This window comes from Pseudochaenichthys georgianus, chromosome 17 (assembly GCF_902827115.2).
Source record: "Pseudochaenichthys georgianus chromosome 17, fPseGeo1.2, whole genome shotgun sequence".
NCBI classification, from domain to species: Eukaryota; Metazoa; Chordata; class Actinopteri; order Perciformes; family Channichthyidae; genus Pseudochaenichthys; species Pseudochaenichthys georgianus.
Genome location: NC_047519.1, coordinates 21,809,511 through 21,835,023, shown reverse-complemented (window position 1 = coordinate 21,835,023; position 25,513 = coordinate 21,809,511). Strand labels below are relative to the sequence as shown.

Sequence of the window (25,513 nt, the reverse complement as noted above, 5' to 3'; positions counted from 1 at the left end):
GACAGCACTGAGATTTGCTTTGCTTGGCTGAACATGCCTCTCTGTCCCTTTGCTGCACAGCTTCCTCTGAGTATGAACAGTATGATGTAATGCAAGACAACAGACAGGGTTTGAAAAATGGTGTCACAGTGTCTGACCTTGTTTTACACCATCTCTTTCTGTCTGTTTGTGTTTAATGTGTGTGTGTGTGCATGTCTGTTTGTGCAATTTTTCGCCGGATTGTTCCATTCCTGCTTTTTTGCATCACCCTCTACGTGTTGACTGTGTTTTTTTTGGTGGTTTTTTTTACGTCTGCGTGTCATTTTTTTGTACGTGATTATCTACAGGCCGGACACTGCAGAAGGCTTTTCTTCTTGTCCTTCGACTATTAGTCGTAACGGAGAGAAGGATTGGGAAGATGACTCCACCACCTCTTCCAATCCCTCCAACAATGAGTACACAGGTAGAAGACATACCTGTACACCATTTTCTAACATGAACACAATTGCTCTAAATGTCAAACCATCTAAATGTGCATTCGTCTCACAGGACCCAAACTATACAAGGAGCCGAGTGCCAAGTCTAACAAGCACATCATCCAGAATGCCCTGGCTCACTGCTGCCTGGCTGGCAAGGTCAACGAAGGGCAGAAGAACAAGATTCTTGATGTATGTTTTTATTATATGTAAATATTTCTCTGTCTGCATAACATATTCTGCACTAAACACCATATTTTTCTGTGTTTTTTGCAGGAAATGGAGAAATCTGAAGCCAATAACTTCCTGGTGTTGTTCCGTGACGCGGGTTGCCAGTTCAGGTCTGTGTACGCCTACTGCCCCGAGACGGAGGAGATCACCAAACTGGCCGGCATCGGGCCGAGGAGCATCACGACCAAGATGATCGAGGGCCTATACAAGTACAACTCAGACAGGAAGCAGTTCAGTCAGATCCCAGCCAAAACCATGTCCGCCAGTGTGGACGCCATCACTATCGCCAACCATCTGTGGCAAACCAAGAAGCAGGGGACGCCCAAAAAACTACACACTAAGTAGCGCCAGATGGCCGGGCAATATTTGGACAAGCTTCTCTGGAATTTGTGGATTTAGCTTTTTCATTAAAAGGACTCACAATCCCACTGTCACAAATCACAACTGGAATGTAGAACACGAGTGGGCCTCACAGACGTTGTTGTTACAGAGTTGGTTATTATGCTCTGGACTACCTTTATGGGGCACAAGTGTACTCGTCAGCATGTGTATTGATGTTCCCATGTGCCAAAAAAAGAGAAGAAAATCATAGGCGGACCAATGCCTTACCTAGTTGAACCACTGAAGCACTGAATGTCACGCCTCAGAAAGAGGCAGTTTGGTTTCTATAAGTTGTCTGGCCTTATGCTTGTTTTGTATCAAATGGATGCGATGTGAGTGTTGTTGTCATTTGTCAGCACCTGTTTAAAGAGGTTGTGTGTACTCGGTTGTGTGTAGGTCTGGGATCAGATGATGCCCCCCTCAAAAGGGTGGTCTGCCTGATCTGTGATCAGATAGAGGAGGCGTTTTTGATGAGAGTTTCGCTGCTATTAAGGCGCGTTTTTTTCTTTTTTTTACATGTGACTGAAAATCATATAAACAGCTAAAACTTGTGTATGTGTGTGTACAGTGAAGTGCCAAGACGAGTGTGAAAAAAACCTCAGTTGGTGATTGCAATGACTTTCCAAAAGAGTATTGAGTACATGGAGTACCATGAAACAATTCTGGAAAGCACTTGCAATATACTCTTAATTTATTTCATTTTAAAAGCGACTTAGATTTTATTCAGAGAAACATAATTTACAGTACACATAAAAGGTAAATTAGTTTGTATATGATGGAAGATCCATTCAAAACTCCACTTGCAGCTTTTCAGTAGCTTTTTTAATGTATCACGTGTGTGTGTCCATGTGTTGTCGTTTGTGGCCTTTAATTGTGCTACAAATGCAAAAAGTGTGATCACTCACTGTTATCAATAATAGGACTATCATTAGTAGTAGAATAGACTGAATTCACACTCTGTGTCAGCAGTCTGTGCAATTTAAGAGTTATTTAAATAAACACCATTTGACCATGTTGCAGTTGGAACTAACAAATACTGAAAAATACACTTTATTGTGGACATTGATGTAATTATTAGATCATGATTACCCTTAAAGTAGTCCACAATTGTAAATAAATGAATTCACCTATGATAGCACTTCAGACCCTGTCCACTGTCGTTGAGGCGCTTTTGCTTCAGGACCTTCATGCTTGTTGCTTCACTTTTATTACTGTTGCTTTTTTAAATCACAGGTTACTTCAATATGTGTTGACACTGTACATATATATATTTTGGCATATAGAAATATTTTTTGTAATGACATTGACGTGTTGGAGGTTTGTACTAATGAACCAGTACAGTTGTTGAAGGATGCGAGTTCAAAGCAAAGGCATGGTGTATATAAAGTCTAAACGACTCTTTATTGTGGTATTGTATGCAAATCCATTAAGTATACTAAGAAAAACATAGTATTTTTTTCCAACTCTGAATTCATTTTTTCTTGCAATTTACAAAATATGCTCAAATGTTCATGGATTTTCATTGTTTTTCTATTACTTTGAGCTTAATTAAAATGCCAGCTATCAACAGTAACCCTTGGTGTCTTATTTATTAACTACAAGTCTTGCCGAACAACTTGCTCTCTAATTCCATGTGCCTTCGTTTAAATTGTTCTTCTTTCTTAAACCAGTGAACAGAAAAGCAACACCAATCTAATGGAGCTGCCACGCCTTCCAGATACATTTTTTTAAATTATTATAAGATTTTTTTTTTCTTCCATTTGATAGACTTGGTCCAAATCAATGCAGTATTGAACAGGCTGCTACATTAGCAGATAGCAGTTAGAACTGGCAGCCTCACATAATGTCTATGTGGGTTCGATTCCCGAGCCCTGTGGAAAATAGCAAAAGCAAAAACTGCACCACTGTTTGCTTGTTTAAGAAAGAAAAACATTTGAAGCAAAGGTACACATACTTATCCAACACAACAGTTCTCTACCACTTGTTCTTTACTATGCAAAGAAGTGAGTAAATAACAAAGGTTATTATCATACACCTGCAAACCTTCTTGTTTGGGCTGCACAATCACAGGGCATCACAGGCCAAGACAATTAACAAACATTTGCTCTACAACACATGCTTTATAATAATAATAATAATAATACATTTTATTTTTAGGCGCCTTTCATGACACCCAAGGACACCGTACGTTTAAAAAAAAAAAAAAAAGCTACACTACAGTGAGTAAGCAGATTTGAACAGGTGGGTTTTTAATTGGGATTTGAATAAGGTGATTGTGTCTGACTGTCGGATGTGCGGGGGGAGGGAGTTCCAGAGTCTGGGAGCAGTGCAGCTAAAAGCCCGAGCACCCATGGTGACGAGGCGTGGGGTGGGGACGGTCAGCAGACCAGCAGAGGAGGAGCGGAGGGAGCGAGAGGGGGTGTACTCCTGAAGAAGGTCAGCCAGATAGGGAGGGGCCAGGTTATGTAGGGATTTGTAAGTGGGCAGTAGGTTTATCTTCATTATCATCATAGCCATTATCTGTAGTAGTGAAGCTTTTTTACAGAAGATTTACTGTGTCAGATATTGCATACTATACATGTTAGCCTGTCTGCACTTTATCAGCCATATCCTCACTATTCTTTTAGATAAATAAATCAGCGGTACCCATATAAAATCAGCCGATAAAAGCTTCTGTCAGATACATTGGCATCCTCCTCAGCTGATAATTAACAACTGCACACAGAAATGCCTGAACTGTTTTGGGAAATACTACTAGTTATAATACAACACTTGGTCAAAGAAATATGATTTTGCATAATTTGTGTAAAATATTTAGTAACTCCACTGTAATAAAGTGAAGGACCAACATCTCTTCACATATTAATGGTCTGTTGGTTTTATTACATGAACAAGTTATGAAATAAATATGTTTGCATAATTTTGGTAAATATGTATTTAGTAGAATACTCAATTATTAACTATTGTGTGTAGTGCTACCAAAATCTTGCCCAAGCCCGCAGTGGTTAGACCTTCGACCACCTTCGCCGTGATTCTCCCAGGCCCTATGCCAGCCAGCCCCCTTTCTAGGGACTGTCCCTTTACGTCCATTTACCCCTAAGCCACAGCTGCCCTAGAAAGGGACAATTTGGCGTTGGGCTGTTAGAGTAGCATATCCATGATATACTGCATAAGATTATTTAGGGATCAGTGACAGTGAGTACCAGAGGTGGAATAAGTACTTTAATAAAAGTACAAACCAAGAACAAACAACGAACTACCGCAGTGACTTTTAAAAGTAAATGTCCTGTTATACAAGTAAACGTTGAAAAATATTAGCATCAAAATATACTACCAAAAATAAAAATACTCATCATGCAGAGTGGCCCAATTCAGAATAATGTATTATTGATGCATTAAAGTGTGGTGAAGGTGGAGCATGTTAAGTTCAGTTTTAATGACTTTGTATGGTGCAGGCAGGGTAGCTACTAATTGTGTAACAAAAGTCTTATTTAAGTGTTGTTTACATTTCACATGATTAATCCAAATTTGCCAAGTAACTAGAGCTACTAATGTAGTGGAGTAGGCTACACTATTTACTTCTGAATTGTAGTGACATTGACATATTCATGTATGGTACAACAAATTACAGTGCTTGAGTAAATGTACTAAATTACTTTACACCACTGGTTATGTATTGAATTAGTTTCGATTATGTTGTATTCCCGAGGGGAGAGAGTGTGTCAGGCTGTGGGAGGCGGTGTTCTGCAGACGGCAGCAGCAGCAGCAGGGCTGGGCAGAGAGAGAGAGAGAGACCCAGCACGGAGGAGACACCGCCAGACAAGGAGGAGGGACAGCCGGGCAACACAGACAGCAGTAAAAATACCGAGCGGTACTCTCGGTGACAGCGTCTGTCAACATCACGGAAACACCCGGGGCACTGTTTTTCCATCCCATGCATTGTTAGAAACAGGTGAGCATTAAGCGCAGCGGGTTGTGTTGTTCTCGGCTGTCAGTGCGCACCGCCCTGCTAACTAGCCGAGGATGCCTCTCTCTCCTCGGCCTGCCTAGCTCCTCTGCTCCCCTCTAACTACCAGCTAAATTAGCCTGCTTTATGTGAGCTCTGACGGCAACTAGCTGTTTTTGGTTTCGCTATAATCCGGTGGGTTAACTCAGAGGTTATGTAGCGCTAACAAGTAGCCTAAGCTTCTTATCATGTTTGACTTGAGGCTTAGAGCCCCAGTGTTATTAGCTAACCATCCCTCATGCTAGCTTAGCAGCACTGCAGTGTTTTGCTCTTTGATTACTAGTAAACTAGGCAAAATGGCTTTCTTTTAAGTGTTGATGTTTTATTTTTTTATATATTGATGAATTAGAGGATACTTCCTGTCTTGAAAAAATATGATAAGATAATTATATCCTCTGTAAACAACGAGTTAAGCTCAGTTACATACAGCTGTTTCTGTCTTGTTTGACCAACATCTGTTGACTTTGTAACATTTTATGGGCAGAATATCAGGTGAATCAGGGTGAATGTGACTAATATATGGCAGACTGTCCTCATTATGACATGATTATCTGATAACAGAAAAGCTGGACTCTTAATAACATAAATTGTACTGTATTATAAAGTTGTATGATGCTGTCATAAATTGTAAAATCAAATACTGAAGAACATTAACATATCCTCTAGTCTAAGCAGAGGCTTCAGTCCATCTGGACAACACTAATTTACTTGGTGGCCTAAAGATAGAGTTAATATGCATACATGTGTTTGTGTAGAAAATCAAAACAGACTCCTGTCAGGTTGTTAAACTCTTCTGAGGAGAGGTAATGTCAGATTTGTGACTTTGCATATTAGGTTCATACAGTACATTGAGTTTATTTTATTTTATTTAATAATGATTAAATGTAAAATGCAAAGCGAGGCACTTTAAATCTCCGATGCATACAGTTAGAATCCACACATATTTATTGTGTATTTACACATAAACACATATTTATAATTATTTAGTATCTTTCCAGTCTAATCATCTGGTTGCCATTAAACAACTCCACTAAAACACCTGCATTGTAGATGCTGTCTTCAATATGGCTAAAATCATTAGCACAGTATCAATAAGGATATTTTCTTATATTGACGTTTGTCTAGATGCGGCATAATAACTTAAGAGGAATCAAACTGATGTTAACTGTAAAGCATTGAACTGTGTCATACATGTATGCATTACTTTAAGACATGTTCAAATGTACTGTACAAACTGTTGTGTTCTCGTTTTCTTTTGCTGTGTGTGTGTGTGTGTGTGGTTTTACCTTACGAGTATTTTTGCTTTATTGCCCTTGTCATTGGTAGTCGTCACCATGACAGCGGAGGAAACCATAAATGTGAAGGAGGTGGAGATCATCAAGGCGATCCTGGACTTTCTCCACTCCAGGAAGTTACACATCAGCATGCTGGCTCTGGAGAAGGAGAGTGGCGTCATCAACGGGCTCTACTCAGACGACATGCTCTTCCTCAGGTAGAAGAACTCAACATCTACACCAAGCCGTCTGGATACATGAACTCCAAAAAAGCTGCCTACTATGAAGCAGAAACAACAGGCAACTGTTCCAGTCATAAAGTTTAGTGTATCTGATAGAGTCCTCTACATTAGGATAATGTAACACTGCTCAGCTGCTGTGGTCGTGAGTGTTCTCCTGAAAGTCAGCCAACAGTGTGTTGCCTGAAACTCTACTAATCTTTGAGTATTAAATACGTCTTGGTTTTTCACCTTCTAGTGTGAAGTATTGATTAATAGTGTGTCTCACCTTGACATGGATCCTTTTATTAGGAACATACCAGAGCTATCAGGGTGTCAGAGATTCTAAAAATGCATTGCTCTTCAATTTTAAATTATATAAATCATTTAAGTTACAATTTTGTGGGACACAATAATACAAGGACCTAATTTCCCTTATTTCCTGTTTATTAAAAATAAACTTTTTTTAAATGTATTTCCAGGCAATTGGTGCTTGACGGCCAGTGGGATGAGGTCTTGCAGTTCATTCAGCCTTTGGAGGGCATGGATAAGTTTGACAAAAAAAGGTGCGTTCACTGTGTGAGTCACTTTCAGTATGTTCATGTATCCTTTGTTGATTTTGAGATGGACTACAGAAGCAAAGCTAGACACAAACAGCATCAACTCAATGTCAACTGTCATGTCTGCAGGTTTCGTTACATCATCCTCAAGCAGAAGTTTCTGGAGGCTCTGTGTGTGAATAACGCCATGTCTGCAGAAGATGAGCCTCAGCATGTAAGTCACTAAACTTCACCAGTTATCAGTATTAAATGATAAAGTAACAACACAGCCTTGTATTTCCATCTTGTTAAATAGCAGTTGTTACAGCGCTGCTTTGTCTTCCCACTGAGTCTGGTTGTCATGGCAGGCTCAATCTCAAAGACAAGAAGAGAAGCAAGCAGTGTTGCTCAGGATATGTCGTTTAACTGCAGCTCTGCAAGTCATCTGAACAAATCTCACCTTCTTTGAGAGAGAGGAGAAGGTTTTGTGTTTGTGTAACCTCAGCAGTGGCTGCATTTGCATGCAAGGAGTGACGTGTCTATTGGCCTCACTGCAGTGGAGGATTTATCAGGATTAAGCTGTTTATGTGCGCTTCTGATACTGTGATCGACTGTCTGTGTTAGAATAACCCTTTTAACAGAACATTTCCCATAGTACAGTTCACCTGTGATGTTCCACCCACAGATACAACTTGTTTTTTTTAACCAACTCAACTCATATTGCTAGGCTAGTTTAAAGATGCACATACATCAAAATTGTGTTACTGAATAATGCTCAACATTTATTTTTCATGTTGTTCAGAGAGAAGCTTCTACTCAGTCCTTTGTAACAACCTGAAATGCCTTTTGTGTTTTGTTTAGTTGGAGTTCACCATGCAGGAAGCAGTGAAGTGCCTCCACGCCCTGGAAGAGTTCTGTCCCACTAAAGATGACTACAGCAAACTGTGTCTGCTCCTCACACTGCCCCGCCTCACAAACCATGCTGAGTTCAAGGCAAGAATTATGAAACTGGATCAACAGAAATATTACATTAGTAAAGAATAGAGTATGCTATATATATATGTGTGTGTGTGTGTATATATATATATATATATATATAAATGTTCTTGTTTGTTTTTTGCAATTTGCTGAGACTCGAAGCTAGAGCTTCAACTATTTTCATTCTCAATTAATCTGCCAATTATTTTCTCACTTAATCAATCAATTGTTTTGAAAATTGTAAAAAGGTAAATCACAGTTCTCATTCATAACACTCCGTTCGATGTCTCACTATGGGATGCGCCTCATCGCGGAGCAAACAGAAGCATCAATCTCATTACGCCAATCCTGATTGGCTGCTGATCTTGACGTCAACGTCAGGGAATCACCCCCTATAAGTAGCTTGCGCCACGACGCATGCGTCATTCAAACACCTCTTCTCGCTTCAGAGCACATCTCTATAGTAGCCAGACAAGCTTAACGGTCCACAGACTGAACTCAAATATAACCATTTCGGTCGACGGGCGCTCGCCGGCTACTCGCCGGCTACTCGCCGGCTACTCGCCGGCTACTCCTTCTGCTTTGCAGGAAGACGGTAATACTAACGCCAGTTAGTATTGAAATCGACCTCGCCCTTCTCTTCCCCGGAAAGTAAGGTAGGTCTGATTTTTTCAAGATAGCAACACACCTGTTGCTAGCTAGCTTCCCCTTACTACCGGTAGCGAGGACGCTTTTCTTTTGAAGAAGAATTTAGGATTAGAAGTATATTGACACACCAGTCAATATTCTTTGAGAACAAAGGACCCACACCGTCCCTTTTTCTCCGGATTAAGGACGGGTTGGTAACACTTTTCTCTCAACGACGTACCTGTTACGAGCGGGTCCTCTCCACGCCACGAGGCGAACAGGATGGATGCCTCTCCCCCTCACACCAGAGGAGTCAGGGACTCGGAGGCTCGGTCATGCGGCTGCGGGTTGAAGATAGCAGGCACAGACTCACACCAGGTCTGCTCGTCCTGCCTCGGGCTGGAACACGGCCGGGAGGCTATCGACAACCCCGCCTCGTGCGGGCATTGTGCCCGTTTCACCCGAAAGAGCCTCCACCGACAGCTAGCACACCAAGCTAGCTTGTTGGAACAGGACTCCCTCATGTCCACTGATTCGCCGTTTGGCAATCAAGACACGGGGGCGTCCGCCGATACTGATGAGACTGAGCCCCTCACTGTGTCGGTCTGGGGCTCACTAACAGCGGCAGCTGCGGAACCGGGATCCCACGCCGTGTCAGGCCGGGACCCGGTGGCAGCAAGAGACGCAGGAACGGAGCCCCACGCCTCACCAGGCGGGAGCTCCCGGCGAGACCTCACCATGGTCTCGCCCGCGGAGGATGTCCTGGAATTAGACTACATGGGGGACGAAGAGGACACCTCTGAGTCCCTCCTGTCTGATTCGGATGAGCAAGAAGAAGATATCTTCATGTCATCGGCTCAAGCCGGGAGCGATGGCTGCTCTCCCGGGCGATAGCACACCAGCTTCGCCCTGTCTGAGCATGGACCTGCAGGCCGCGTGTCAGTGCACTGCGTCCAGGCTAGACATCCCGTGGCCCGAAATGGCCAAGGAGACCGCCAGGTCCCGTTACGAGGGGAAACATTCTCCCCAAGCAACGAGGACAAGGAGGCAACTCCTCCCGGTCTTCCCGGAGATGTTGGATGAGGTGTCGGTCTCGTGGAGGGACCGACCCTTTAGCAACAAGGCCCCAATCCAGGGTGCCTCCTCCCTAGACTGCGACGGTATGGAGAGGCTCCGCCTGCTCCGCATACCGCCGATGGAACTGCTGGTGGCAGCCCACCTCCTACCGAGGATGGGCCCGTCACCAAGCAGGAACCCCACGCTGCCAGCGAAGGTGGACCGTTTCCAGTCGACCATGACTGAACGGTCCTACAGAGCCGCAGCGTTGTCCGCCAGGGCTCTGAACGTTTCCTCACTGCTAACCGCATACCAAGCGGAGCTCTGTGAGGATATGTCGAGTAATCCTGGACCGGCCGTTCTGGAAGAGTTGGCCGCGGTCACAGACATTTGTCTCCGTGTCCAACGCTGCGCCGTCCAGGCCACGGGCAAAACAATGGGGATCATGGTGGTGCAGGAAAGAGCTAGATGGCTCAACCTCACCAACCTCCCAGACCGGGAAAAGGAGGATGTGCTTGACATGCCCATCGTTCCCGAGGGGATTTTCGGCTCCGCTCTTGCCTCCATGTGGAGGCAAGAGGTGGAGGACGAGGCCCTCCACCTCTGCCTCCCTCGAAGGGCCCAGCCGCTGCCTTCGCAGCCCTTCGTCCAAGCTGTCCCGAACCCTGCTCGGTTAAAAATACCGAAAACGCAGAGGTCGCAGTCCGCCCCGAGTCCCCAGCCCAGGCAGGGGACGAGGGCGAGCTGGCCTAGAAAATCTCCGGTTCCGGCTGCAGCGCAGGCGCAGCCAACCCAGAATTTCGGCCAGCAGTCGAGGAAGAAGAAGCGAGCGGCGTGACAGCCCCTCCTTCTCCCCTCTGTGACAGAGCTGGAAGTCTACGGTTCCCCAGCTCTAAATGTGTTCCGCCGCCTCGAGAGATGCCTCAACACCATCCTCAAGTCTGCATAAACACATGTCACACACTTATTGATTGCATGCGCAGTGCCGGCTGGGGCTGTAAGGGCACCACCGTCACGCGCATGCGCTGTGTCGGTGGGGATTGTCGAAATGGGGCACCACAGTGCTCAGACACTGGAGGGCCCCATAACACAACAAATAGAGACTCAGAGGGGAAGAGACGTGACATCGCAGCTGCCTCTAAGGAGCATACAGCGGGAGATGCTCACGACATCTGCTTGGGTTTCTCAAGACAGTTACACGGAGCTACAGACTCCAAGTCACCGTCACCCCCCCTCGCTTCTCGGGCTATCTGTATTCACAAGCCCGGAGAGAGTCAACCCATATTCCCATATTCATATTCTAGAAAGGAGGGTTTTATCTATAATGCCCGCCGAGCAGAGTCAGATTACGCAGACAAATTTCCTCGTAAAGCACCTGCTCAACATGGGTCTCATAATAAAACTAAACCCCGCGCGCCACGGGGTGCGGAGAGTATTGGTTATTATGAAATGTGTAGTGGCACTACGCCACTGGCCGCACCCGACTTTTCTAGTACGGGGCGCGCCTATGGGTGCTGTCCTTTCACGGAAGGTGGTCACCACGGACGCATGTCAGACAGGCTGATAGGGTATTTACGAAGGTCGCCCGGTGAGGGGTCCCTAGAGCAGAGACCTCCAGCGGGCGCACGTAAATCACCCGGAGCTTTTAGCGGTGTTCCCCACCCTAAAACGCTTTCTGCCTTCTCTCAGAGGACACCATGTCCTCGTGAGGACGGACAACATGACCACAGTATCGTGTATGAACCGCCAAGGGAGGTTGCGTTGTCTCCAGTCACACACACTGGCACACAAACTGATCCCTTGGAGCGGCAGACGTCTCCTCTCTCTGAGAGCGACGCATGTACCAGGAGTGATGTACCTCGGGACAGAACTACTGTCCGGAGGTGCACAACTCTATTCAGACTGGACTCCACATCCAAGGATCGTGAGTCCGCTGTGGGTGCGTTACGGCAGAGCCGCGTTAAATCTGTTCACATAAAGAGAAAATGCTCAATGACAGCTGTTCTCTTTAATGCACGATTTAAACGCACCGTTAGGCGTGGACGCACTCGTACACGATTGACCTCCAGGTCTTCTGTACGCGTTCCCACCCCTGGCTCTGATACCCCCAACTCTGGCCAGAGTGAAGGAGCAACGCCACACACTTATCCTGATGGCTCCTTCCTAGCCCGCGACGTACGGGCTGGCGGAGATATATCAGCTGTTGTGCGGGCAGCTATGGCAGCGCCCACTACGCAGGGAATACAGTGGGACTCCCTCAGAAGGTGATAAACACTATTCAGAGTGCGAGAGCTTCCTCCACCAGGTCTCTTTATGACTGTAAGTGGAGGGTGTTTGAGGAGTGGTGCCTTCAAGAAGGACACATCTCTTTTCAATGTCCTGTCGGGGTGATTTTATCATTTCTACAGGACTTGATCGATAAACAGAGAGCTTTCTCCACGATCAAGGTGTACCTGGCTGCTATTGCTGCATGCCATGTGGGCTTTGAGGATAAGACGGCTAGCCAACATCCTTTTGTCTGCCGTTTTATGAAGGGAGCTCGCAGGCTCCTCCCTGTCTCCAGGTCGCTGGTGCCCTTATGGGACCTGGCAGTGGTTTTAAATGGGCTCAGAATTACCCCATTTGAACCCCTGGAAGGAGCTGACATGAAACATTTGTCACTCAAGACAGTGTTGTTACTGGCCCTGGCATCCGCCAAGCGGGTCAGTGATATTCATGCGCTGTCTGTACATCCCTCATGCACTCAGTTCGCCCCAGGGCAAACGAGAGTGTTGTTGAAGCCCAACCCTGCCTTTACACCAAAGGTGGTTGGTTCGTGTACCCCAATTGACATTGAGGCATTTCCTCCGCCGCTGGTTTCCTCCGGGGAGCAGCAGCAGGATCTGTTGTGTCCAGTCCGGGCTTTGCACACATATATGGACAGATCAAAAGAGCTTCGTCTTAATGACCATCTCTTTGTGTCCTGGGCTAACCCTCACAAGGGCAAGCCTGTTACTAAGCAACGGCTCTCCCACTGGATTGTGGAGGCAATTGCTTTGGCCTATACGAGTCAGAATCTGCAAGCACCTTCGGGTCTGCGGGCTCACTCGACTCGGGGCCTGGCTACATCCTGGGCTTTGTTCAAGGGTGTTTCCATCCAAGACATCTGTGCAGCGGCGAGCTGGTCCTCGCCGCTCACTTTTGTCCGCTTTTACAGGCTAGACGTCTCCGCTCCAAGCGTGGCCCGAGCAGTGCTGGGCACCTTGTTGAGTCGGGACTCTACCTGTTAAGTTCTGGTTGGTTGGTGATTTTCGAGATAAGCTCGTCTGGCAATACGGGAGCTACAATTTCCCATAGTGAGACATCGAACGGAGTGTTATGAATGAGAACTATAGGTTACTTACGTAACCGCAGGACTCCGAGTAACATGAAGTGAGATGTCTCACCAGACGGCCCTCCTTGCTATGGTGAAGCGAGAAGAGGTGCTTATTTTGAATGACGCATGCGTCGTGGCGCAAGCTACTTATAGGGGGTGATTCCCTGACGTTGATGTCAAGATCACCAGCCAATCAGGATTGGCGTAATGAGATTGATGCTTCTGTTTGCTCCGCGATGAGGCGCATCCCATAGTGAGACATCTCACTTCATGTTACTCTGAGACCTGGGGTTATGTAAGTAACCTATAGTTTCTTATCATAGGTTTTCAGTTTAATATGATACAAAAACTGAGAAAAGCCGGACATCACCATATATATCAAATATCATATTAATAAGTATTTTCTGCCATTTCTGTATAATATTAACTAAGGATTTATATTATTAGGATATTTGGCTCTAGCAGTATTTCTTTTTATTTTCTTGTGCATTTATCTTCAAGTTTAATTGAATTCGCTTACAAACAATACAGTGTTTTGTTCATATTTGTACTTCCATGTGTTAATTCGTATTTCTCTGCTGACATTCTGCAGGAATGGAACCCGAGCACGGCCAGGGTTCAGTGTTTCGAGGAGGCCTGCAACATGGTGGCTGACTTCATCCCTGCAGACAGGAAGCTGAGTGAGGCTGGATTCAAGGCCAGCAAGGACCGACTGTTCCAGCTGCTGCTAAAGGGAGTCCTCTATGAGTGCTGCGTGGAGTTCTGCCAGGTCTGAACCAGTGAAACCAAACTAGTCAACAGATGGGTTTGTGTAAAGTTTACAGACGATTAAACCTACATGTTGTTGTATCTTATCTCCAGAGCAAGGCGACGGGTGAGGAGATCATGGAGGGTGAGGTGCTGGTGGGGGTGGACATGCTCTGCGGTAACGGCTGTGACGACCTGGACCTGTCCCTGCTCTCGTGGATGCAGAACCTGTCCCACACTGTCTTCTCCTGCGCTTTCGAACAGAAGCAGCTCAACATCCACGTGGACCGCCTGGTCAAGCCCACTAAGACGGGCTACTCTGACCTGCTCACCCCTCTCATCAGCAAACTGTCCCCTTACCCCTCCTCCCCCATGCGCCGCCCGCAGTCTGCCGACACCTACATGTCCCGCTCGTTGAACCCAGCGCTGGACGGGCTGTCCTACGGGCTGTCCGGCCAGGATAAGAGAGCGAGCGGGGGGGAGGCAGCGCCGGGGAAAGGAGTCTCTCCCATGTCGCACTCATTCGCCAACTTCCACTACCCTGGAGCAGGGGGGCAGAGCCGGAGTCTCATGATGGAGAGCTCCGACTGCCACAGCATCTTCGAGGAGTCACCTGAAACGTAGGAGGGCCACATTTTTGTCCGTTTCTAGTTTAATGCAATACCTCTGATTTCTCAATTCAGAGATGATCAATTGCCTTTAAGCCAAGGACCTAATGGATAAATAATTTACCAGGGACCCCCTAATAGCTTTCCCTTTGAATGACTTGATGTATGCAATTGTAATGTATATATAAGCTAAGTTGTGTAAAAAAATTAAACAAGAAAATGTTTTGGAATGGTATTGAACATGTTTTTAAAATATTTGAACCATCTCAACAGGGAATACACATTAAAACAATGCATCTTGATCAACTCAATCAGCTGCAAGTAAGAAAATAGTATAGTCAAATATGAAGAAATTGGCTAAATTGAAGTGCATTTCAGAAGTTGCCCATAAAAAAACAAGGGAAGTGTGAAGTGAAGACTTGACTCTTGAGTTCTAGATTAAATAAAAAGTAGATTCTGGTTACTGTTTTTAATAATATATAATTCAGGAGAATGTGATCTATGAACTATTATAGGTATACACATTTAAATAATAATGAAAGCTCTTGTGAAAAACAAACTAAACAAAATAAATACATCATAAAAAATTATCCCCCTTGCAGAGCTTCATTGAATCTGTTGCTCTGGTGTGTTTCCTCTGCAGGTCACGGACAGACACACCTGTTGATAAGATGATGGGTTCAGATGGAGCTCAGAGTCTGCGTCCTGCCTCAGCGCCGGGCGAGGACGCACCGTCAGCCGACTCTGAGGACAGGAACGAGGTACACTTCTGATATTTAACTCATTCGATGTTTTAAATGTGTACTGAACAAGTGTTTTCCTTTTGTTTCTAATGTCCCTATTGTTCTCCCTGATGGGTGTTGCCTACACTGAAGACCTATATACAGATGTTTTGGGGCAATCGCTGGGCAACACGGACTTTCAACTCCCTCCAAAGATTTTCTATGGGGTTGAGATCTGGAGACTGGCTAGGCCACTCCAGGACCTTGAAATGCTTCTTACGAAGCCACTCCTTCGTTGCCCGGGCGGTGTGTTTGGGATCATTGTCATGCTGAAAGACCCAGCCACGTTTCATCTTCAATGCCCTTGCTGATGGAAGGAGGTTGTCACTCAAAATCTCACGATACATGGCCCCATTCATTCTTTCCTTTACACGGATCAGTCGTCTTGGTCCCTTTGCAGAAAAACAGCCCCAAAGCATGATGTTTCCACCCCCATGTTTCACAGTAGGTATGGTGTTCTTTGGATGCAACTCAGCATTCTTTCTCCTCCAAACACGTCTAGTTGAGTTTTTACCAAAAAGTTATATTTTGGTTTCATCTGACCATATGACATTCTCCCAATCCTCTTCTGGATCATCTAAATGCTCTCTAGCAAACTTCAGACGGGCCTGGACATGTAATGGCTTAAGCAGGGGGATACGTCTGGCACTGCAGGATTTGAGTCCCTGGCGGCGTGGTGTGTTACTGATGGTAGCCTTTGTTACTTTGGTCCCAGCTCTCTGCAGGTCATTGACTAGGTCCCCCCGTGTGGTTCTGGGATTTTTGCTCACCGTTCTTCTGATCATTTTGACCCCACGGGGTGAGATCTTGCGTGGAGCCCCAGATCGAGGGAGATTATCAGTGGTCTTGTATGTCTTCCATTTTCTAATAATTGCTCCCACAGTTGATTTCTTCACACCAAGCTGCTTACCTATTGCAGATTCAGTCTTCCCAGCCTGGTGCAGGTCTACAATTTTGTTTCTGGTGTCCTTTGACAGCTCTTTGGTCTTGGCCATAGTGGAGTTTGGAGTGTGACTGTTTGAGGTTGTGGACAGGTGTCTTTTATACTGATAACAAGTTCAAACAAGTGCCATTAATACAGTTAACGAGTGGAGGACAGAGGAGGCTCTTAAAGAAGAAGTTACAGGTCTGTGAGAGCCAGAAATCTTGTTTGTTTGTAGGTGAACCAATACTTATTTTACCGAGGAATTTACCAATTAATTCATTAAAAATCCTACAATGTGATTTCCTGGATTCTTTCCCCCCATTCTGTCTCTCATAGTTGAAGTGTACCTTGGATGAAAATTACAGGCCTCACTCATCTTTTTAAGTGGGAGAACTTGCACAATTGGTCTCTGACTAAATACTTTTTTGTCCCACTGTATAGAGCAGTTTTGATGAATGATGTTCAGTTTGTTGTGTCTGAGTCATCCTCCTCCTGCGTGGCACTGTCATTGCTGCTTAAAGCAATGCTGCATTATAGCTCTGTTGTCCTCTGCCTCTTCATTTGCACTCTAAACCTTTGTGCATGTAGAAAAAAGGTTTGTGTATGCTGTATACAGACACATGGCAACAACAGTTACTCTTTCTTTGTAGCTTTTGTAGCTGATTATTCACGATGTATCCTCCTTATCTGAGTCATAACTCAAATCTGAACACACAGACATGACACACACATTCTTAGATTCAGTGTGACTTCCAAATGTCCATAAATCAGCTTTCCAATGTTAAAAGAAGGCCTCTAGTAGTTTTGGATTCTCCAGCCAGTAACAAAGGAGATGAGCAGAGCAGAAACGGGGGGAAATAAAATGTGGTTCTATGAGTCATTGCTCCCCTCATGTTGCCTGTAAACACGGTGTTAACTCAGTACCCGTCTCTGTGTGATCCTCCTCTGCAGCTCAGTGTGAAGCTAGTGCCTCTCCGTCACCCTAGAGCAGGGGTGGGGAACCTTTTTCCTCTCAAGGGCCATTTAAATGTTTTCAACATCCTCCGAGGGCCGTACAAATTATTGACCTCTGCTTAAAAAGACTAAAATCACAGCCCATTTATTTCTTCTTTCTTTCATGCTGTGCAAAGAAAAAGCAACCCCTTATCCAGATATTTTACCATGGCTCACGTATGCATGCACGTGCACGGTTGTGGCATGACCACCAAAACAGAAAGATGTGCAAATGTATTTAGTTTCCTATCCATGTGGACATGATTTAAGTGGGGGGGGGGACCTAACCTCCTCCCGGGAAGATTGTTTTTTAAATATTGAAGTTAAAAGCATCAATCTGATGCACTTTGAGAGCAACATTAAGAGATCTATGGATAATCTCTCAACACCCATATGAAACAGAACTGTAAGCATATTTACTTTTTCTTTATGAATATTTGACAAATCACTCCCCTTTCAAACTGTATTCTTGTTTATTAATAACAACTTTTTTTTACTGTCATATAGTATTTTATACCTGTTTACTTTATTCTCTTATTTTTTTATAACTATAATGATCATATAAAGATGTGCCTTTACCACACTGGTTGTAGAACAAGCTTCTTATATTCGTTAGCATAGCTAGCTAACCAGATGCTAATAACAACAAAGTTATTGACTGTATGATCAGTATGACAGATGAACAGATCGCCACTGGGCTTTCAACTAAAGACACAGCCACGCAAAAACTGCGGCATGTGTACGGCTCTTTATCTGAAGTGCCGAGCCACGTTCTGGTGCTCTCCGTCAGAACTACACCCCTGTCAGACGAGACATATACCACGTGATGACATGTTAGGCTCGTGTTGTGTTCACGGACCCTGACCGTGGCCAGGAAAAACAGGCACTCGCTTGTTTAATTTTTTTGCGGTCTAGATTTCTAGATTTCTTTTCTTTTTTGCGTGTGTTTATAAATTACCTCGAGGGCCGTACCAAATTGTCTCGCGGGCCGTATACGGGCCGGAGGTTCCCCACCCCTGCCCTAGAGACACAAAGAGGCCGTGAACAGAGTCTCTGTCTCCTCCCCTCTCTTTCTTGTTTTACTCTCTGCCCTCAATCCTGGGCACTGTGCCAGTGTCTCCCCCCTCACAAACATACAGTAGAACTGTTCCCATCAGATTGTGAGGACAGGAAGCAGAGGACAGAGAGGGGAAGTGACCTGTCCTCTGCTCTCAGTCTCACCCTCCTCCCCCCTCTAATACCTGAACTGACAGAAGAAACGTTAGAGCACAATGCTGCCTTTGAATAGAGTTAACAGCAGCTGGCAGTGGGTATGGTGGGGGGATATTACTCTTTGTGTGTGCTAAGTTTTCTGCACGTGTCTGTGTGAATTTTAACATGCTAGTGTTCATATTTTCTACTGAGCCCTTTACCTGTTTGTTTTCATATTCAGAGCAAATCAGCTATTTAGATAAAATTGCCTAAAATAGACATATATTGCCAGGTAGTTGTTCATGTACAAGGATATTTGCATTGCCGTATTGGTGCATATCTTAAATAGAAAAACACATACAAAAAATAAATAAAAATATATATGAATTTGATATTACAAAAAACGTAAAACATTTCTGATCTTGATAGAATAAAATTACAAGAAAAAAAGAATTCTATAAAAATATGCTAAATATTCCTGACTTTAAATGGAAGAGCTGTGCAGTTTTGAGGAGTGAAAGTGTTGTGCAAAGGTATAGTTTAAAAGGAATATGCACTGTACAGATACACAATATACAGTCCCAAAGATGTGTTAATGTAAAGAGAAGGATGTGAAGACCTTTGTGTAACGTGTGAAAAACCAACTTGAGTTTGGGATTTCTAATGACCCCATGTTCAACCCTCAGCTTCGTGACTCGACGGAGAAGTACGAGGAGTACTACAGGCAGCGCCTCCGTGTGCAGCAGCACCTGGAGCAGAAGCAGCAGCAGAGGCAGCTCTACCAGCAGATGCTGCTGGAGGGAGGTGTCCAGCAGGAGCCCCCGCCCAGCGACATGCAGCACAGCCTCACGGAGAAGTTCCTCAACAGGTACACACACACAGAAACCTGAAATGCTCCTCTGTCAGACAGGAAGTGTTCAACTGTATGTATAGACACCTGTCATGTCATATGGCAAACCTCTATGAAAAGCAGTCTGTCACATTCGAGTCATTCTGGTGCAGCTTTTGTGTTTCAAGCTCGCTAATTATGTGTGGTGTTCAATATGTTGGTACAATAGAGCAGCAGCTGTCAGACATGGAGAAATGGACACAATAAGGCCCTGTGGGGTTTCCTAGTACGACACACATCCCCCATAATGCCTTCAGTTCACAGTACACCATCTGCCCCAGGAAGGACTCATGGGACCACTGCACCTTGTTTGTTAATTGTACACAATATCATTCTCAGAAATAGCACATGTACCTTGGCAACTTAAGCATGTTCCTAAACTATGGAAAGAGGATGCTTAGTTTAGAGTCTGTGACAAAAATGACATGTTATTTCTGCTGTGTCAGCAAGACAAAAGCTCTTTGATTTGTCCCCTGAGAGTTCCTCCTGTCCTCCCTCTCCCTGTAGCCTCTGCATTATTCACAAGGCTAGCTGTGAATAATTACATCATTACTTCAGTTTTCTTTTGTCCTCCGCCCTTTCAGTTTCAAACTAGAATTAGTCGGTCAACAGCAGTGTGTTGACTGAAAAGTAGAATTTGAAGTGGCTTTTTCTTTCTTTCTAAATGGCACGTAATAGGGCTTTATGAAATAGTTTGAAGGGTCATCTCTTCATAAATAAAGTTGACATTTACATTTTAATTCACCATTCTCAAGTTGCACAGCTTTTTTCTATCTTTTTATTCTTTTAAGTGTGATCCAAACATTTCCAATGTCTCCAGAGCACAGTCCAAAAGTCAACATCTATTGAAAAAACAGGAAGATGTTATAATTTCTTACATTCACATGGTGTGTGTGTGTGTGTGTGTGTGTGTGTGTGTGTGTGTGTGTGTGTGTGTGTGTGTGTGTGTGTGTGTGTGTGTGTGTGTGTGTGTGTGTGTGTGTGTGTGTGTGTGTGTGTGTGTGTGTGTGTGTGTGTGTGTGTGTGTGTGTGTGTGTGTGTGTGTGTGTGTGTGTGTGTGTGTGTGTGTGTGTGTGTGTGTGTGTGTGTGTGTGTGTGTGTGTGTGTGTGTGTGTGTGTGTGTGTGTGTGGCCTAGCATTACTATACTTGTGGGGACCTAAATCTGTTTACACGGTCACGTGTGGGGACTGGCTTCCCTTATGGGGACAAATTGGAGGTCCCCATGAGGGGAATCATTAATTTTAGGGTGAAGACTTGGTTAGGTTAAGGGTTAGGTTTAGGCATGTGTTGGTTATGGTTAAGATTAGGATAAGTCTCCAGGAAATGCATGTAAGTCAATGTAATGTTCCCTGAAGTGATGTATACATGGTGTGTGTGTGTGTTCGTTCCTCAGGTCCATCCAGAAGCTGGAGGAGCTCAATGTGGGGATGGATGATCTGGGAGAGGAGGTGAAGTCTCTGGCTCAGCAGTGTAATGGCAACGGGAACACCCCCGCCTCTGAGGAAAATAACAACCCTCCATCTGTGAGCCCGGAGCAAACCAAAGAGGGAGGGGTGCTCAGCAGCACCCCTCAGCGCACCGTGGGGGGGCGCCCGGTCCCGCCTCCAAATGAGTCCCCTGTCGTCTCCCAGAGGTACTTTGGATAGGATTTATTTTAGTTTTTATACCAGAGTTGTTTTCAGTGTTAACATGTATGTATTTTTGTGCTTTTGCAGTGAGCCTAAACTGAAAGAAAGTCAACTAGATGACTCTCCAGGCTCCTTATCCCGAAGTAAAGAGGTAGATATGCCCTTTTTATTATTCATATCTTTATTTTGAACACACCTTTTCTCTCAGGTTAGCTGTTAATATTGTCTCTGAAACTTTTTTCTCGCACTCTCTGAACTTGTCTGGTCAGATTTGAAAGTGGAGTAGATTCCTTGTTGGTTCGTCACAGTCCAAGCTCATGCTGCATCTAATTAGGCAGAGTAAACAATGCTTATATCATAATGTGGCATCATGCTATTATAGATGTCATAGTGTCAGGATGATCAAAGTAGTTGACACTTCTAATTACATGTAATCTGGGTCCTCATGTGTTTTAATATGTGGGTGTGTTTGCAGGGCGACAAGACTAAAAGCCTGTTTGTTCCGGTTCATTCTCTGGAAGACACTCAGGCCATTCGAGCCGTCGCCTTCCACCCGTCTGGGTCGCTCTACGCTGTGGGATCCAACTCCAAAACACTACGCGTCTGTGCTTACCCAGACACCTTAGACACAAGGTAACACAGAGCTCAAGCCACTTGTTCTCCTCATCAAGAGTAACCTGTCACATATGTATTTATGGTTGATTGTATGAAGCATCACAACAAAGTGCACTGGCCATGATATCGTGTTGTGATCTTTGCATCCTGCATCCAAAACTGTGTAGAATATAGTTGATGATATTTTGAATCATAGCCAAGTTTTTCTTCTAAATATTATGACACCTTGTCTGTATAACATTTACATGATATGGTATCCATCCTGTGATGGTAAACATGTATTCAACATGGTTCCTGAAATGTTTGGAGATACTGTTTTTACAACATTTTGAAATGATTTAGAAAATGTTCCTGAATAATATGCACCGGCAGAGAATTCAACCTGTCCATGGATCTGCAGACCACTGTTCTCTGTATCATAAATGTGTTTTCCTTTAGTTAGTAAGAAGCTTTTTGATAATCTTCTCATCTATGTTGGTTAAAACGTAGAGGCTTAAAGTTCATACCATATACTGTGTTGGAAAAATTGACCACATGTTGACTACATTTTTAGCATCTTCCTGTCTTTCCCTGCCTCCTCTTCCCTTGTCCTCTCCTCAGTGGTTCCAGTCCCCCGAAGCAGCCGGTGGTGCGCTTCAAGAGGAACAAACACCACAAAGGCTCCATCTACTGCGTGGCCTGGAGCCACTGTGGGCAGCTGCTGGCCACCGGCTCCAATGACAAATATGTCAAAGTCCTCCCTTTCAATGCGGAGACGTGCAACGCCACAGGTACAGACAGTGGATACTTGGGGGCGGGGCCTATTGGCACCTCAGAACCAATCTCATGTGTGTTTATGTCTCTCTGTGGCCAGGCCCAGACCTGGAGTTCAGCATGCACGACGGCACCATCCGAGACCTGGCCTTCATGGAGGGTCCGGAGAGTGGAGGAGCCATCTTGATCAGCGCCGGAGCTGGAGACTGTAACATCTACACCACCGACTGTCAGAGGGGCCAGGGTCTGCACGCGCTCAGCGGACACACAGGTACACCATCCATCTGAACTGAAAACATGAAGGGGTCAGGGAGAGAGTGTGTGCGACCGGTGTGTGATGTGTCGTTTTTGTGTTGCTGTTCAGGTCACATTCTGTCTCTGTACACGTGGGGGGGCTGGATGATTGCCTCGGGCTCTCAGGACAAGACGGTGCGTTTCTGGGACCTCAGGGTGCCCAGCTGTGTGCGAGTGGTGGGGACTGCTTGCCTCGGCTCAGGTAAGGCCTGCGTGTTTTTTGACAAATAACTCCATCAATACTTTTAAAAGTTTGAGCCATGTGCCAGAAGAAGAACCACTTCCACAATAGTTGCTGATGCTCTGCAAAGAAATAATGATTAGTTATTTAATGATGACAATGACTCTTAGTGGGGATGGGACAATGACAGATTTAATCGTGGATAGATGGATAAATATGATTCTGGGGATTATCATCGTGATTAAAGCTGTCTAGCCTGATTTAAAAAATACAGGAATAATTATAGAACAGACTCTCAAAATGTTCCTTTTCTATGTTTGTTAAACAAAATGTAACGAAAAGTGATTCCAGTCGTGCTATTTTAAAAGACGTAAGGGTATTTTGATGATTATCTGGGTAATATCAAGAATCGCAATTATTTTGGCATTGTTTCCTGTATTGTCCAGTCTTTGTCAGACCTGATAGATTTGAGTGGTTATCATGTCCAGGTTTTTACATCCACACCCTTTTTTTCCGCACAGGAAGTCCTGTTGCCTCGGTAGCAGTCGATCCTAGTGGCCGTCTCCTAGCAACAGGACAGGAAGACAGTGCATGCATGCTGTATGACATCAGAGGAGGACGGACCGTACAGGTGTATCGGCCGCACTCCAGCGACGTGAGATCCGTCCGGTTTTCCCCCGGAGCGCACTACCTGCTCACCGGCTCCTACGACATGAAGGTCATCGTCAGCAACCTCCAAGGTATGTCCCATCTACCCACAAAGTATTTATTTATTTATACTGCTTTAATTGTGTTCCCTAACTACTGCAAGAGGATGCTTAGTTTAGAGTCTGTGACCAAAATGACATACATACTGCTTTAAGTTGTCTTTTTATGTAGGCTATCCTATTTTATACTCTGACCAAAGGGTCATGCATGTGTTTGAAAGTCATGTATTTTTGGGCATCTTTAATTATTATATTATATATTGTTTCAAAAGTTTTCTGTTTATTGTGCGTTTGTATATCATTGAAAATTGAATATCTTTGGAATTTGAAAACATTTCAATATAAAGTACAGTATGCGATGAAAAAATGAGATAAATATTGTAAAGTCATAGTATAGTACATCAGTTAAAAAAGTCATTGTGAAGTGTGACATAAAACAATTATTTTAAAAAGTAATTGTGAAGTTTGTCATAAAAAAGTCATTGTATAATAAAAAGTTATTAAGTTATTATAAGTGATATTTAATAAAACTGTGTGTTTCTAGGCGACCTGACCAAGCCGCTGCCTCAGACGGTGGTGGGAGAGCACGGAGACAAAGTGATCCAGTGTCGATGGCACACAGAGGACCTGTCCTTCCTCTCATCCTCTGCTGACCGCACTGTTACACTTTGGACACACAACCCGTAACACACACACACACACACAAACACGCAAAATGACACAAAACCAGTTATAATCTAAAAGACACGCGTCCCCCCTATAACACTGCTTCTCTTGCACTCCCAACAGTCACTCCCTTTCAACACACTCCCAGCTTGAACAACACACACACACACACACGAATGGGCCTTTCACTTCTGTCTGTAGGAAACCAAAATGGATTCTGGCCTGCGGCACATAAAAGCACACATCTTGCATGTGTTTTTTTTTTAACATCACACATCTCATGCTTCACACCCACTGTCACATCAGCAGGATGATCATTCATTATTTTCAGCGTCATTTCACCTACATCTCACTCCCTACACACACCAGTTTGTTGCTGCATGTCCTTTTCACTGAGGAGTTGTTGAGGTTAGACAGAACAGAGTGCTTTGTTCATGATGGTGCCTTCCTTGAGTTCTCAATTTCCATAACAAAATCGTTATAAAAAAAACGAACAAAGATAATATGGTCATTTTTAAAGATCAACATTTGTTGAGTTATCTCGAGAAGTCGTACATTCCTTCTTCTTTTGCGTATCATCTTTCTTACAGCTGCTGTATTGCTGCTATTGTTTGAGGAAGCGAGTTGAATTTATTGTGGAAAATGTATTTTATTGTCCGAAGTGAGCTTTCCCTCTGCGGAATCTGTGGAAGTGATTCTGTTCCCGGTGGGATGTGCTGATGTCTCGTTACTGTATACTCTGCATTGCTACAACTCAAATGTGTAAAATAGCTTGTGCATTTGTTTTACATTTAAATCAGTGTTCTTGCTCTGAAGCTGTTAGTGTGTTGCGATGGCTTGCTTGCAGTGGAAGATCAATATTATGTCAGCGTCAAAGGGAAATACTAAGTGTGATTTGTGGTTGAGAGTCCTAGCATTCAGGTTGGGAATCTTCAGTAAGCTTTGGTTAGTCTCCTGTAACACTTTAACGACAGTAGGGGGCAGTCTTTGCACGTACTGAGGCTCTAACCATATGCACAATGAAATCTGAAAGGAAGCACGGGTGTTTTGATATTTATTTAGAACCAGTATTTGGGGCATATGCATTGTACTATTCTTTTGTTTTTTACATGCGCACTTTTGTCTTTTAACATTGTCTTCTAGTACTGATTTACTTACAAAGATGCATATTTTATTTTGATGTATTGTATATATTGTTTTAACAAATAAGGCCAAACTAACTACGTACATAGATTTATTTATTTCAGTTGACTTTATGTATGTACAGTTATTGTTTTTGAAATGCTAGTGGCTGTTGTGTTTAGCCTTTCTAATTCTTGTTTTTAAAAAGTGACTTAAATGAATTCAAGCTAACTCAAGTCTGACTGCTGGTACGTTCAATAAAGTGTCTTTTACACAAGCTGGATCTTCTGT

The 25,513-nt window shown here is 44.2% G+C and overlaps 2 protein-coding genes across 3 annotated transcripts in view; both read left to right on the top strand.

Annotated features, from left to right (window-relative positions):
- The window catches only part of camsap2b (calmodulin regulated spectrin-associated protein family, member 2b), a 39,805-nt gene extending 37,165 nt beyond the window's left edge, over nt 1–2,640 (top strand). For both annotated transcript variants that reach the window (XM_034104296.2, XM_034104297.2), the window contains 3 exons: nt 327–442; nt 529–647; nt 732–2,640. In XM_034104296.2, the coding sequence (XP_033960187.1) occupies nt 327–442; nt 529–647; nt 732–1,031 (535 nt within the window). In that variant the 3' untranslated portion in view covers nt 1,032–2,640. The remainder of the gene's footprint in view (nt 1–326; nt 443–528; nt 648–731) is intronic.
- A 2,172-nt stretch (nt 2,641–4,812) lies between these two features.
- Nucleotides 4,813–25,499, top strand: wdr47a (WD repeat domain 47a). The gene is made up of 17 exons (XM_034103846.1): nt 4,813–5,019; nt 6,400–6,565; nt 7,048–7,131; nt 7,255–7,339; nt 7,966–8,097; nt 13,713–13,889; nt 13,982–14,487; nt 15,119–15,236; nt 19,053–19,234; nt 20,650–20,889; nt 20,972–21,035; nt 21,360–21,517; nt 22,100–22,269; nt 22,353–22,523; nt 22,617–22,748; nt 23,249–23,467; nt 23,979–25,499. Exons 2-17 carry the CDS (start codon nt 6,408–6,410, stop codon nt 24,119–24,121), a joined length of 2,739 nt encoding a protein of 912 aa, XP_033959737.1. The 5' UTR covers nt 4,813–5,019; nt 6,400–6,407; the 3' UTR covers nt 24,122–25,499.
- Nucleotides 25,500–25,513: the final 14 nt, after the last annotated feature.